Genomic DNA, 15,538 nt, shown 5'->3' with positions numbered 1-15,538 from the left:
TTGAAAAAGATGTCCTTACTGCACAAGTGACTACAGGCTACAGGCAAGGATGGGAGACATAGGCTTCAACACAAGTCATTGCACTTAGAACCGTTACTAACCGAAACACCATTTGCTTGTTAACAATGTACCCTTAACAGCAGGGAGAAGCTTCTTTATAGTCTCTGCTTCAGACAAGATTTACATCTTTCTCCAAGGCCGGAGGCCAGTCACGACCACAAGTCTCATTTCTTGCTGACCAGACCCATTCCTCTGGCACCTTGTACCCCTCTTCCCCAGCAATACACTCGGCCTTGGTTCCAGAGGCAGCTGGAAGGAAGCAGCTATGGGCTCATCAAGTTCAGTTTGCCCATATCCAGAAGCCCTAGGAAAGTCCTGTCTGAGTCTTGACTCCTGACCCTTGCAGTGGCTGGAGTCGGTACTGGTGTACACCCCCACTCCCACGATGTGGGTAGTGCTGTGAATTGGAAACCGCAGATACCCTGGAGGCCTGGTAGGCAGCTGACTGCCCAGCAGCGGGCAGACTGATAGTCCGTAAGTCTGATGGCAATGACGACCTAGAGTTCTGAGGAAAGGAGGTGGAACTCAGAGTTCCTGTGCTGGGCTGAGAAACCGAGTCTGAGGTTGGTGAGTCTGAAGTGCCCTGTGGGGTAGGGCTAGCAGCACTCGAAGAACAGCTCCTCCTCGGAAGATTGCTGCCAGTGCTGTTTCCAGAATGCGGCTGGCTGCTATAATACCCTGCAGTCCCCGTAAATGGGGCCAATGAGTCTGTGGACACAGGGTGGGCAGGGCTGGGGTAGGATGTGGACGAGAGGGATGATTCTGAAGAACCATGAGAAGGGGGGTTTCCAGGTCTCAGTGCAGTAGTTCGATAACTGTATCCTGGAGACTGGGTGAGATGTCCTCTAAAAGGGGACGAACTCTGTTGAAGGAGGCTTTGTGATTCTGTCCGTGGACTGTCACACTGCAGAAGCTTCAAAGAGTAGGGAGGAAAGCATAACGAAGTTAACATAGTCCTGCCAACAGTGTGTAGTACTTACAACATTCTACTTTCATGTTATTATTATTTTGGTTTTTTGAGACAGGGTTTTTCAGTGTAGCCCTGGCTGTCCTCAGAATCACAGATCTGCCTTTCTCTGCCTCCCAAATGCTGGGATTAAAGGCGTGTGCCACCCATCATCTGGATATAGCATTCTATTTTTATCCTTTCCATTAAAAAATGGTGTATGTGTATGTATTACCACACTAATGTGGAAGATATAGGACAACCAGAAGGAGTCCATTTTTTCCTTCCAATGTGTGGGTTCTGGGGATTAAACTCAGGTCATCAGGCTTTTACCCACTGAGCCATCTTACTAGCCCCTGAAAAAACATTTTTTTAAAGGACACAACAGCAGTCAAATGGCCGACTCTAATTATCTCATTTGCTTTACTAAGATCCCTGAGGTAAGCAGATGATGGCTGACTTACAGGGCTGCTAGACACCATATGACGTCAGCAGCTGATGATGTATCAAGACTAGGCATACAGCATCTAATAAACTCCACAGGCATCCCTCTCCCTAGAGCTCAGCAGTCTTTTGACTTACCTGGTAGCTGTATCTGGAAGGGCTGTAAACAGTTGCTCCTTTAGAGAGTGCTGAGCTCAACGGCTCTGGGGCTTCTCCATCTGCAGGGTCTGGAATGCATTACAAGAATCAACTGTGGCTTCTCAGAATACATAGGAAATAGGTATCATCCATTCAAATCATATAATGGTATCAACACATGCTGCCCTCTGTGATAAAATGAGCGCAGCATGCCAGGAGGGCAAAGTAAGTGGTTAATTATGCGCTAAATTTTAAATGCCTCATCTTATTCTTGTCTCCTTCTTTCTCTTCATCCTTCATGGAGTTGGAGCTCCGGAACTTTGGAGAGATGAGAGTTACAGAAAAGTATCCCTTGGGAAAAGAGCAGACAGAGAGCAAGCAATGCTAGATCTCGTGAATATTGTAGCTCAGAGAGCAAGACTGAGCTGGAAAGTAGCACAGAGCAGAACTCAAGCATGTCAGAAACGGACTCTCTTATTCTAGCATTTGTTGTGAACTGCAGACCTTGGCTCACCTGACTCTTTCTCTGTGATGTTACTCTCCCATGTGGGAGAGGGCTCTCCCTTTTGGGCCACTCTCACACTGCTTCGGAGAACCTTAGGGATGCTTCCTCCTTCTCGGAGTCGTTCAACTGATGTAGGAACCATCCTGAAAGGTGGTACCAGGGTGTAAGTTTAAGCAATGGGAATTAGGCAAGAGTCTGAATCAAATAACCACAATAAAGATGGTGTAGTAGAATCTCTTTCTCCTTTTTCTTCTTTCTAGACAGGTTTTTTTTCTATATAGTTCTGGCTTTGTATACCAAGCTGGACTTGAATTCAGAGATTTCCCTGCCTCAAAGGTGTGTGCCACCACTGCTGGCCACAGCAGTCTCTTACATGAAATTTTCTCTTCTGTGAAGCTGTGTTCCTGACACATATAGTGTAGTTTAACATAGGATTCTTAGATTAATGAATATAATCTTCCCAAGATCATTTCAAGATCCCCACACACACCTGAGGGTTCTTGGAGCTCACTGGCCAGACTCTGGCTTAGTCAGTGAATTCCAAGTACAATCAGATCCTGTCTCGTAAGACAAAGAGGGAAGTGATAGAGGTAGGCACCCAGTGTTGATCACTGGCCTCCAAATGTACCATGTCAATGTATCCTCCACCCCACCTCTGGAAAAAAAACAACAACAAAAAAAAAAAAAAAAAAAAAAAACAAAGAATGAGTGCTGTACCCCTAGCTCGGGTACTGTGACATACATTTATAATTCTAGTACCCTGGAAGCAAAGGCAGGTGGATCAGAATTCAAGTTCAGTTATGGCTACAGAGTGAGACCCTGCCTCAAAAAATTGCAAAGGGAAACAAAACTAATCTGTATTACTATTTCATCCAATACCCAGAACTTGTCATTACTATTATTTACTTGGATTTCTATGATGTCTCCTAGCTAGCTGCACGGGATAGATTTCTTTTTGAATTAGACCAACTTGGAGTGAGCAAGATAAAGGTGTTTGTAACCAAGTCTAAGATCCAAGTTCAAACTCTAAAACCAACATGGTGGCAAGGAAGAACTGATTCCTGGGAGTGCCCTCTGACCTCCACGTGCACATATGTACACTCTCCTGACCTCCACGTGCACATATGTACACCCTCCTGACCTCCACGTGCACGTATGTACACCCTCCTGACCTGCACATATGTACACCCTCCTGACCTCCACGTGCACATATGTACGCTTTCCTGAGCGCACACACGCACGCGCAACTTGACTGAACTGTTTACTTACCTTTCATATAAATTAAGACAAAGAATTCTCTTAATAAAATGGCTTATGGGTCCCCACAACTACACATTGTCCAGCGAGACTCTACAACATAAGGATGCAGCTTAAGCGAAGTAGTTGAACAGGACAGACAGCAAACTGGCTGCCTATCTCAGTAAGTGCTCCTATACATTTTAGGCAAGGCTGGAAATGACTGGAATAAATACTTCCTACCTGAATTTCATTATATAGCTAATTAGATATAAGCTTACCACCTACTGCTGATGTTCTCTTGAGGTCTGCAATGAGAGGAAGAAGTGCCCCTGGAATCTGATGGGCTTACTGCCTCCGAATGTGATGTAGAGGAATGAGAGGGGGAGAATTTTCTGTGAGGGGATGAGGGGGTTCGGGCTGAGGATCCCTGCACACCATGGGCAGTATTTTCAGAAACAGAGTTACTGCTGCCTTGCCCAGCTCCTGCAGACTTGCTTTTGCTCTGTGAAGAGTCATTTCCCCCTCCAGAATTCTCCTTAGCTTCTTGTTTCCGTTTGCGGTACTCTAGCAAGGATACCTAGATAAGGAAAAAAAAAAAAAAACTATCATTAGTGAGTGGCTTACTGGCAAGAGTAGCAAGCCATGCAAACAAAGCAGGCCCCCAAAACAACAACCTTTATTGCATTTTAAAAACCATCATGTACATCTGTGTATGCTGAATGCAGGTGCCTGAGTTGGAAAACTTGAATTACAGGCAACTGTGAACCACATGATGTGGGTGTTAGAAACTGAACTCAGAACCTCTGGATGAGCAGTATGGGCTCTTAACCACTAGAGGGTCATTCTAGCCCCTCTATAACCAACTTTTTCAGGCAAAAAAGAGATGTCATCACTGCCACAGATTCAAGCCAGTAAGAAACAGGTGAGGGGGAAAATGTCAGTTTTGAAGAACGGTGCTTAAGTAGACTGTATCCTTTGACTTTCTTCAGAGGAACCTGAGAGAATACTATCACCTTGGTCACCTTTCAGTTATGCCCAACAATGGAGGCATCTGTAAGAGTAGGGCAGAAAGCCGGGCATTGGTGGTGCACACCTTTAATCCCAGCACTAGGGAGGCAGAGGCAGGCGGATCTTTGTGAGTTCGAGGCCAGCTTGGTCTACAAGAGCTAGTTCCTGGACAGCCTCCAAAGCCACAGAGAAACCCTGTCTTGAAACCCCCCCAAAAGCACTTATTTCAATGTTCCTCATTACACTCAAATTTTGACACCACATGGATTTGTGACTATTTGTATTATACATAAGGGAATAGAAGTATTTTAAAGGAAGAAGAAATTATTTCATTTATAGACTTCAGCAACCTATCTGTAACCTGGAAACTTTACCCAATTCTCAAACCACCTTCTAATCTTTACCCATTTTTCCCCTTGCTGTCAACAACAGACCCTATTCCTGTCCACCAAGTACTATTGCTTATTGAACCTACTGTAGAATCTTGACTAAGCTATAAATTAAAGTATAAGTTAAATTTACTGGGCTTTTAATTTTTTCCTTTGTGTGTGTATACAAGCATATATAATGATGCATATATAGGGATTAGAGGACAACTTTTCTGATCTAAAGTTGGCTCTTTTTGAGGGAATTAGTCTTATTTCTGCCCTTGGACTTCTGTCTGATTCTTTTATCATTACTTTGCATCTTGCTACAAAGTGCTGAGGCTGGGATTACAGACTTGAGCTACTTAATCTGGCTTTGGTTTAAAAATTAAGTCTTTTTTTTTTTTGAATGAGTGTTTTGCCTGCATGTGTATCTGTGCATCATGTACATGGCTGATGGTGGCAGAGGCCAAAAGAGGGTGTTGGATCCCCAAGACTGGAGTAACAGATCACTGTGAGCCTGTGGGTACTGGGAATTGAGCCTTATTTTCTCAAAGAGCAGCTCTTAACTACCAAGCCACCTCTCCAGTCCCGGCTCTGGCTTTTTAAATGAAGGTTCCAGAGATCAAACTAAACTTTTTTTTTTTTTTTGGTTTTTCGAGATAGGGTTTCTCTGTATTGTTTTGGAGGCTGTCCTGGGAACTCGCTCTGTAGACCAGGCAGGCCTCGAACTCACAGAGATCCACCTGCCTCTGCCTCCCAAGTGCTAGGATTAAAGGCGTGCGCCACCAACGTCCGGCCATTACCTGCTAAACTTACCTTGCTGGCATATATTTTATTTTTGAAAGGAAGAATTGTCTTTCTTTGAAGATAGTTTCATGTTGTCCTACATGGTCTCAAATTCCTGCCTTTACCTCCCAACTGCTTGGATAGATTACAGCCTAGTATTTAGCTTTTCAAGATTTTTATTTTTTTTCTGGGCCAGGATCTATGTGGCCAGGCAGGCCTGGTACTTAGGATTTACATACTTCAGTCTCCCAGGTACTAAGATAACAGAGATGTACGACACCACATATAAGGCAGAGGTAGGCAGAGATGTATGACAACACTTGGGAGGCAGAAGGTAGGTGGATCTCTGTGAGTTTGAGGACAGCCTGGTCTAAAGAGTGAGTTCCAGGACAACTAAAGCAACACAGAGAAACCCTGCCCTGAAAAATCAAAACAAAACAAAAGGCCCCAAAACCAAAACAAAATACCCCCAAACTATTTTATTTACCCATATGTATGTTTATGTGGCTTCAGAGGGAAGAAGGGGATATGGGATGCCTTGGAGTTGAGTTATAGTTGTTTGTGAGATATTCCATGTAAGTGCTATCTATGTTCTAACTAAGGTTCTGTGACAATCAGTAAGTGTTCTTACCTGCTGAGACATCTCTCTAGTAACCCATTCTTTGGCTTTTTATTGCTAACATTCAGTACAAAAATTTGGCATATCACAGGTGCCCAATTTATTTTAGAAATAGTTCTGAAGCAAACTCTAATTACCCATATATGTAACAAATGAAACCAGAAATGCAAAGACATTTGTCATGCTATATGATTTTTTTTCAATAACTTATTTTATTTTATATGCAATGGTGCTTTTGCCTTCAAGTATGTCTGTGTAAGGATGCTGGATTCCCTAGAACTGGAACCACAGTCAGAGAAAGCTGCAATGTGTGTGCTGGGAATGAACCTAGATACTCTAGAAAAGCAGTCAGTCCTCTTTAACCACTGAGTCACCCATCCAGTCCAATGTTATTATGTATTTTGTAAGTCAGTACTGCTGGAGTTAATTTTTTTTTTTTTTTTTTTTTGGTTTTTTGAGACAGGATTTCTCTGTATTGTTTTGGAGGCTGTCCTGGAACTCAACTCTGTAGACCAGGCTGGCCTCGAACTCACAGAGATCCGCCTGCCTCTGCCTCCCGAGTGCTGGGATTAAAGGCGTGCGCCACCAATGCCCGGCTGCTGGAGTTAATATTAAGCAGCTGTATACCACCTAACCCAGAAGTTGGGAACTTAAGTTGAGTCCTCCAGTCTCTGTCATGGAACTCAATCCTCCTGCCTCAGCTTCACAAATGGGAGCTGAGATTATAAATGTGAGCCACATCTGTCTGAGAAAACACATTTGATGATCTTAAAGCTGTGTCCCAAACTGAGTTCTGCAATAACACACCTTTCAGTTTTCTTTCCAGTGTTCTAGCCTTTCAGCTGCACACAACAGCTATTTAAGATTTGCTGTGTTTAAAAAGGCTAGTATGGCTTCAGCTTTGCAATTCCAATTCAACCTCAAGAATGCTAGGGTCATAGCTATTTGCCACTATGCCTAGCTGGATATTATTTTATTTGTATTGAGGATACTGGAGATGGAAGAAGGCCTTACTCATGCTACACAAGTACTCTTCTGATTGCACTTCAATCCTTCTGACTATTCACAACACTTACCAGCTGTACTAATACAGTCTACTTCTCAGGGCCTGAGAGATGCCAACACTGAAGACAACTCAAGTTCAGTTTCAGGGCTCACATGGTTGAAGGAGAGAACTGATTTCCACAAGTCATCTTCTGACTTCCACATATGTACCTTTGGCATGGTCATGCCCCACACATTCCACATAAACCAAAGAAGTAAATGTAATTACATAAAAGATCTACTTTTCACAGATTACAACAGAGAGGCCAGTGTTATGCACTGGACCTTGGAAAGTTCTGAATTATCTGATTAATATCTTTAAAAGAGGCCCCATATAACATGAATACTTACTTTTTTCCTTTGTGGGGGATTCTGAGGAGCAGATGGGACTCCTTCACAGGCCCTTTCACCACCAGGTGACATGGATCCACGAGAAAGATCTTTCATAAAGCCATGTTCATATCTGCTGGAAAAGCCTTCTGCAGGGGAACAATATCCTCCATCTAAATGTAAAGGCTTCCTGTCCCCCACCAAGGGGGACCCTCTATACAGTCCATCTGCTCGAGGCATAGCGTTCAAAGGGGAGTAGGCGTACATCAGGTTGAACTCTGTCCTAAACGCCTGGTCTGAGTTTCTCAACAATGTCTGAGGGCCATCTCCACTCCTGCTTGGGAAGCCAGCCTCTGAGGTTGGAGCAACAGGGGGATGAGAAGCCAGGTCAGGATGACTGCAGTTGAGCATGGAAGGCCTATCAGCACAGCTGTGAGTGCTGGAGTCTGGGTATCCCACTTTTGTCAAATCCAGGTCTTTTCGGTGACAAAGCTGAAAGGATAAAAATCATCAGAGATAGGGGCATGGCAGAAAGGGAAAAGTCAATGTGCAGAAAGGGAAGTAAAGGAACACAGGTGTACAAGCTGAGGGATGGGAGCAGAAGAGAGAGACTCATTAACATGTATAAAGTCCATTAAGAAAACAAAGGGTCAACCCACCAGACTACTGGACAACATGACTACTCTGTCTGCTTGGGTTGCTGGTCAACTGATAGCACACTTGGGGGCTGGCAGTGTAGTCAGGGGCATATCTGAGCCCCAAGCACAACACAGAAAGGTTTTAAATTGCAGGTTTCTAGTAGTATACATTACTAAATTAGTATCAATGGAAGATGGCGAGGGAAGGTGCAGAAAAGTGGAACATAGCTGAAAAGCCAAGCATGTCAATTACTGGTTCAGTAGGAGAGTGGCATTAAAAAGACAGCAACCAACCTGCTCTTCATTAACTTACACCTTGAATTACGTTTCTCAATTATGTCTGCTCAATTCTTCTGTGTCCTCTGCTGTCTACCAATGTATCAAAGGACTGCAATGACTACCATTGAAGAGCACCGGTGATAAAAACCCACCTACTATTGCTATCTCCTAACATCAAGGTTTCCTCCACTAGGTCAACTGCCTACAAAAAGTACCAGAAACCCAAATACAATGTCAAATAGCAAATCCCTGCTCTATAGGACTCTTTAATAATCAAAGTCAGAACAACCTTATTACTTTCCCAACAAGATGGACTCATTACACCAGGAAATCAGCAGTAAACTAATGGAACACAATGTTTTCAGTTTCTTAAAATCCGACTGACTTAGAATTTGGTCAATTCTCAGGGAGTTGGGCCATAATTATTTTAGTGAGTAGTATTAAAGATTAATTTCTAAAAGATACAGAGATTATAACTTTCTCTTTAAGAGGAAAAAAAGCACCATGTAGATTTATAGAAATAATTACTACATTTTCCTAAAGTTTATAGTAAGAGTTAACACTAAAATCTGAATTTAGGATCTTTACAGCAGAAGAGTTTCCAAGAAAAACATTCAAAAGCATGTACTGATAGCCTGAGAGGTATCAATCACTTGTACAGCAACCATATCCCAGCCACTGCAGAACAGAGCCTATAACACAGAGTGTGGACTTAAGGTTTCTTGAATATTTACTACACCCAGTACAGAGCTTCAGAGAAAGTGAAGGAAAGCTGAGGAAAGTTGGATTCTCAAGGAAGCTGCTCAACTATCACCCGAAGCCCAATGCAGAGCTGCCAGTTTAAATCCAATAATACGTTGATAGCATGATGAATACTGAGACAGTGCCTACCAACTCCACTTTCCTTGTTAACAAGCAGACATTATTACTTTCTCTAACAAGGCTTTGATAGCATAGAATCTGTATCCTTTGCAGATTTTCTTCTTTAAAAACTCTTCAGCCACTGCTTCCCCCAAATGACAACTAAACCAACCCCACAACATATACACAGCTACTTAAATTTCCTTCGTCTATTTCTAGTTATACAGAAGATTCACTCTACTTGCTGTGAATGAGTGGCTGTCCTCCAGCCCAGCACCCCACTCATTCAGATTCCCAGCCCTCCCACACATTCAGGACCATGCTCACATACTTATTTTCTCAATCTCCTCCATGTGTGATTGAGATAGTGCGATAACTATCCCCAGGTGACAGGGACTCAGGCCTATGTACAGGGGGACTCTCTGGGGAAGATTTTTCTAGGGGAGGAAAAAGCATCTTGTTATGCATCTACTCCAAGTCGAGAATCAAAACAAAAGAAAGTAAAGGCAAGCATGGGTATTAGCCACAACTATTTTTTGGTGGTGGGGGTAGGTGTGCTTATGAAAGGACAGGAGAAATGTTAACTGTAGAACTCATCTCCATGGACAAAGTGATTTGCTAAATGCTTCCTGGTGTCTTGGAAAGAACTTAAGGAAAGCTAGGTATAATGTTTCATGCTGTAAATAAATACCTTAAGTAGAACTCAAGAAAGAGGTGAAATGTTAAAGCGTTAATTATTTTTAGAGGACTTAGTGTTTCTTATGGGGTGGTGAGAGCACCCTCCCCTTTTTCTTCCTAGAGGAGTTCTGTTCCTTCACTTCATACCTCTTTTTTTTTTCATTATCTTTCTTCATTTTCTTACTAGCTTTAGGCCTATCAGTTATCCAGGAGAATACCTGGGAACTAACATTAAGAGAAAGATGGCCAGTTCATCTTACACTTGAGCATCTCTAGCAGTCAGAACCCACTGTATTTTAGGGGGGACAACAAAACAAAACAAACAACACAACAAACACCACCAAACCCCCCTCCTCTCTCTCACACACCCAAATACCATGTATATATTTGTTCTGTGACCTACATAGAACACACACGATAGGACAGTTAGCTGAGGCAGTACCTCTCTACACATGGGGACTGAAAAGTGAACTCCTGATGGATGATATGAATGGCAACAGGAAAGTAATGATGGCAGCTCTGACAAGGACTTAGGGTACCATGGGCTGGGGTAGGGGGAAGATTCTCAATATACAGACTATCAATGACTGTGGCCCTAATAGCAGACATACGCTATGTCATAATAGGATATATGGAGCTGTTTCAGCAAAACAAGGTTTGGATAGTAAATGTTTTTCAGTGGGGAGGGTGCTAGAGCCTGTGTAAGATAGAGTATAAATCTGTGAGCTCACGAGAAGGGAAAGGCAAGGCTAAGTGGATGTGTTCTCTCAAGTTGCTTTTACTCTTCCTCTACATTCTTTCCCTTCCTGAAGAGCTCATTCTCTTTGACTGTGTACCTCATTCCCTTAGAACTAGGTGTGTCCTGAATGTATGTTTTGCCTCTCCACTTTAAGTTGGATTATATTTGTGACACCTTTTTGATATTTCAAAACAAACAAACTAAACCAAACCAAACAAAAACCCCCCAAAACTTTGAGATTCTACTTTTACTTAATGTGTTTGCCTGCCTGCATGTCTGTGTATCACATGCATGCAGGACCTGGAAGGATCAGAAGAGGGCACTGCATCCCCAGGGAGTTACAGATCTGTGAAGAGCCATGTGGCTGTGCTGGGAATTCAAAACTGGATCTGCTGGAAGAAAAGCCAAAGCTCTTAACTATAGGCATTTTAGCCTGTATTTTATTTTACTTTTTAAACCTTTAACAGAAAGTTTTATTTCAACACTACTTTTCCCAAATAACAATTGTACATTAGAAGAACAATACAGAAGTAAGTCTCATATTGCATCACCTTTCAATATATTATTTCCTTTTTAAACTAATGGTGCCTTCAAACCGCAGGGATTATAGATATATGGCCTAGTCCCAACTCTCTGTGTGACAGTTTCAATGATAAAAGCTTGTAAACCAACCTTTCTGTACTCAAATATAGGAAAGACTGTTGCTCTCAGAATGATGACAAAGATTGGTAGGATGAAGTTGTTTTTGTAATGGTGAGCATGGCGACACTGCCTTATTTAAATAATAACTTTATAATCATGTACCTACCTGAAGTTTTGCTATTTAACATATTTTCTTTCCTTCCTTCCTAATAATATTTTGAATAATTACCTTTTTTTTTCACTTTTTAAAGCACACTATGTATGGGTGCTAAACCTGCATGTATGTTTGTGCACCATATGCCTGTGGAAGGTTGAAGAGGGCATCAGATCCCTGGAACTGGAGTTAGAGGATTGTGAGCTACCATGTGGATGATGGTAATCAAAGCCCAATCCTCGACAAGAGCACCAAGTACTCTTCTTTTTAAAAATTATGTGTGAATGTGTATGTGTCTGTGCATGTTATTGCAAATGCCTGAGGAAGACACAAGAGGGAGTTCCGTCCCTTGGAGTTGGAGTTATAGGTAGTTGTGACCCACCCGATTTGGGTGCTGGCAATGCAACAAGCTCTTGACTGCTGAGCCATGTCTTTAAATTCCATGTTTTCATGTTTAAAACTTTACATTTATTTATTTTATGTCTGTGTGAAGTCAGAGGTTCAACCTGGGAGCTGGTTTTCTACTTACAAGGGCTGAACTCAGATGTCAGGCTTGGCATCAAGTGCCTTTTTTCTTTTGTTTTTCAAGACAGGGTTTCTCTGTATTGTTTTGGAGGCTGTCCTGGAACTCTCTTTGTAGACCAGTCTGGCCTCGAACTCACAGAGATCCACCTGCCTCTGCCTCCCGAGTGCTGGGACTAAAGGCTTGCACCACCAACGCCCGGCTTCAAGTCCCTTTTCTGTTGAGCTAGTCTGCTTTTTGGTATTTTAAAAGCATGCTTAGACTGTATGTTCTCTCTCTTAAAATACCTTGCATTTGCATAGCATTTTATACTTATTAAATGCTTCAAGGGATAGGAAATCTGCTGTGTATAAACTTACTTGTTTTGGAAGACTTCTAGTGTCTATGATTTCATATTAATAATAAAACTTGCTATGATAAGGTGAAACTCTATTCCTGTTCCAGGGACAATTTCACCTTAGGATATCTTACCATAAAATTCTAAATGTTAACAGAAAGTTTAACTGTTAAGCACACAAAGAAAGGTCTGAATTCTGCTTTAATATCTATCTGGTTAAAAAAGAATGAAACAGGAATATAATTTCCCTACGAAAATTAAATGTAACCAGGATGGTATTTTTCCATCCAGAAATGTTTGAACTATAGTAAATGAATACTGGATTGAATTAGAATTAGAGCACACTGTTCTGCTTTCAGTTGCTAGCTCCTTTGTATTAGTATTAGAAAATCCAGGTGTTTTTAATACTTACACTCATAAAAGTTTCAACAAGAGTGTGAACTGTTAGACATGCAGCCTTTTCAAGATGACATCCAGAGACATTAAAGTCAAGACTTTCTAGTGGACTGATCAAGTCATCCCCCACCCCGAATATCTATATAATTAAAGCAACATGTAAAAGCTGAGTTTTTAATACATATGGATTATATTCACATCTTCCACTTGAACTTGAATACTAAAGTGATTGGGTATAACTGTAAGGAACAGCTTAGTATATATACTTCTAATGTAATCCAACTGTTAAAGTATGTTACTACCTCTCAGTCCTAACACATTGTAACAAGGAGGGAAAGTAACCTGGAGTGGGAAAACCAAAACAAAACATCAACAACAAGAATGACAACAAACACATTCACCATAAGCCAAATCCCAAATATTTCTAATTCTCTGTTCCCTGGAGCTACCAAAGAACCTGGGAAATACTTTAGAGGCCTAAACACAGATGTGAGCCCACAGTGTAGTCTGAGTATCCAGGCTTGGGAAACTAATGGTACCACAGGCACATCCCTTTTGACCAATATGATGAAGATCCTGCAAGCTTACTACCTAAAATTAAGCAGACAAGTGAACGGAACCTTGGTAATCCTGTTCCTATTTTGGCAAGAATAAGGGCTGCCAAGACAAGAGGCTACCAGCTACCAGCCCACAGTGACCTTAGGTCGCTGATTTTCTTAATTAAGATGAAGACAGTTAAGAAACATCTGAAATGATATATTTGAAATGAAGGGGTATAAATAATTTCATATCAATCACTCCCAACAACCAAACCCTAATCACCTCAAACTGCAGAGGAGTGTTGGAGCGACTAGCAGTAGTAAGAGATGTGATTGGTGAGAACATGAGGCTGTATCCATTTCGACACTCCTCTTCTCCTGGGTGAGTCTGGCCAGGTGTGGACAGTTGGGGACTCTTTGAGCCTGAGCTGGAAGGGGGTGGTGTAACTGGAGACAGAGGCTGAAGCAACTTGGTGATATTCTGCTCCATCAGATAGCGAGACTTCCATTTCTTTAATGGGCTCAGTAAGTCTGTGAAACACAAAGCTTGGATGAGAGCCGAATCATATCTTACTGTAAGGCTAAGTAGCAAAGGCACCGACCTCTAACCTGCAATGGGTCCTAACTCTTCTTGTGACTCATCCCATTAAATGATTTCCTCTACTCAAGCCCCATACCTAAGCATACTTCCAATCACTACTTCCCATGTCCCAGAGAAATTCCACATGAAACTAAACAATTTTAACAATCAATGCCAAGATGATTGCTTAAACCACTCTCTACTTCTATACTACCACCTGCTAGGTTATCATACCCATGTTCATCTTTTCTTATTTATCTGTGTACTTTTCCAGCAGCTCTTTCAGCAAACACTCTTAAGTAGGACACACACATATTCTTGGATCCTTATCTAGCTCCTCGTGTTCAAATGCTGAACACTAAGAGCTAGAAAAATTCTCAATTATTAAAAAAAACCACAAGACTCCTTATGATTAGACTAACTGTATTCTTAGGTCCACTTAGAAAAGCAAGTTACTATATTAAGTATTTTAGTGACTGTGGTTTGTGTTTGATGTAGTGTAGTTACTTGTTTTTGAGAGGACCTTCAGGACAAAACATATCTCAGAGGGAAAATGTACTTTTATGTACTTATAGCTAAAAGATCATTTATTTAGTTAGTATGTACTACATGCAAAGTTAGATGTATAAGGGCCATTATACATTTATTCTGTTTTCAAAGAGCTTAGAGAAAACATGTAAAATATGTTTAACCTAAGTTTATTGTCAGTATGATCAAGCTGAACAGTAACCCCACCACTTTTGAAGCAGAGACAGGACTGCCTCAAATTTTAGGTCAGCCTAGTCTACACAGCAAATTCTAGGCCAGCCTGGGATACAAAATGAGCCTTTGAGATGATCTGACAAGAAAAGGTGCTTTGGGGTTCAATCCCAGGAGCCCACATAAAGGTGGAGAAAATCGACTCCCAAAAGTTCTCTTCTGAACTCTACATGCATACCATGGCCCCTCAGTAACGATGAAAATTAAAGCAAATAAATGTACACTTAAACACCCTTCAAAGTGGGTAAAGTCAGATACAGTGTCAAAGGACTATAGTCCTAGTTACTCAGGTGGCTGAAGTAGAAAGACTGCTTGAGTCCAACAGTTGAAAGCTAGCCTAGGCCTGAGCAGCACTATGGATTCCATTTCTCAGAAAACAAAAGAACATCATTATTTAAGTGGTTTCTTTTTTTTGTATACCAGGCATTGTATGGTATGCTTGACACGAGAATTTAAGATGTCTATAAACCTAGCATTACTGCTATTATCATCACCCTGTATTAAAGATGAAGACTTTGAGGTACCAAAAGAAAGACTAGGCATTACAGCACCTGTCAATGTTTCCCTACCCCCATATGGTGCTGAAGATTAAATAGTTTGGATCATGATCAGAGATGTGCTTAGGAAGATTTCTCTGGTGATAATGGAACTCGAACAGCAAAACCACTGTATCACAGGGCATGTGATACAAAGAGGTATGAGGCACTGATTATGTTTAAATAGACTCACTGTTCGGCTTTTTCAGGATTTTCATTTCCCTACACTGAAAGAGTACTTTTTCAATCAGTCTATATAGCATGTTATTTTAGCCTTCTTTTTTTTTTGTTGTTGTTAAGATTTATTTATGACACATGCCTACATGCCAGAAGAGGGCACCAGATTGAATTGTAGATGGTTGTGAGCCACCATGTGGTTGCTGGGAATTG

The 15,538-nt window shown here is 41.6% G+C and overlaps 1 protein-coding gene across 1 annotated transcript in view; it reads right to left on the bottom strand.

Annotated features, from left to right (window-relative positions):
- Setd5 (SET domain containing 5) overlaps positions 1–15,538 on the bottom strand; it is a 76,343-nt gene continuing 60,805 nt past the window's right edge. Inside the window, 6 exon segments of the mRNA XM_021224849.2 lie at positions 1–973; positions 1,589–1,677; positions 2,103–2,236; positions 3,611–3,909; positions 7,509–7,979; positions 13,557–13,804. Coding sequence (XP_021080508.1) covers positions 365–973; positions 1,589–1,677; positions 2,103–2,236; positions 3,611–3,909; positions 7,509–7,979; positions 13,557–13,804 — 1,850 coding nt within the window. The 3' untranslated portion in view covers positions 1–364.

Source organism: Mesocricetus auratus, unplaced genomic scaffold (assembly GCF_017639785.1).
Source record: "Mesocricetus auratus isolate SY011 unplaced genomic scaffold, BCM_Maur_2.0 Super-Scaffold_100676, whole genome shotgun sequence".
NCBI lineage: Eukaryota > Metazoa > Chordata > Mammalia > Rodentia > Cricetidae > Mesocricetus > Mesocricetus auratus.
This window is presented reverse-complemented; position numbering and strand designations above follow the sequence as displayed.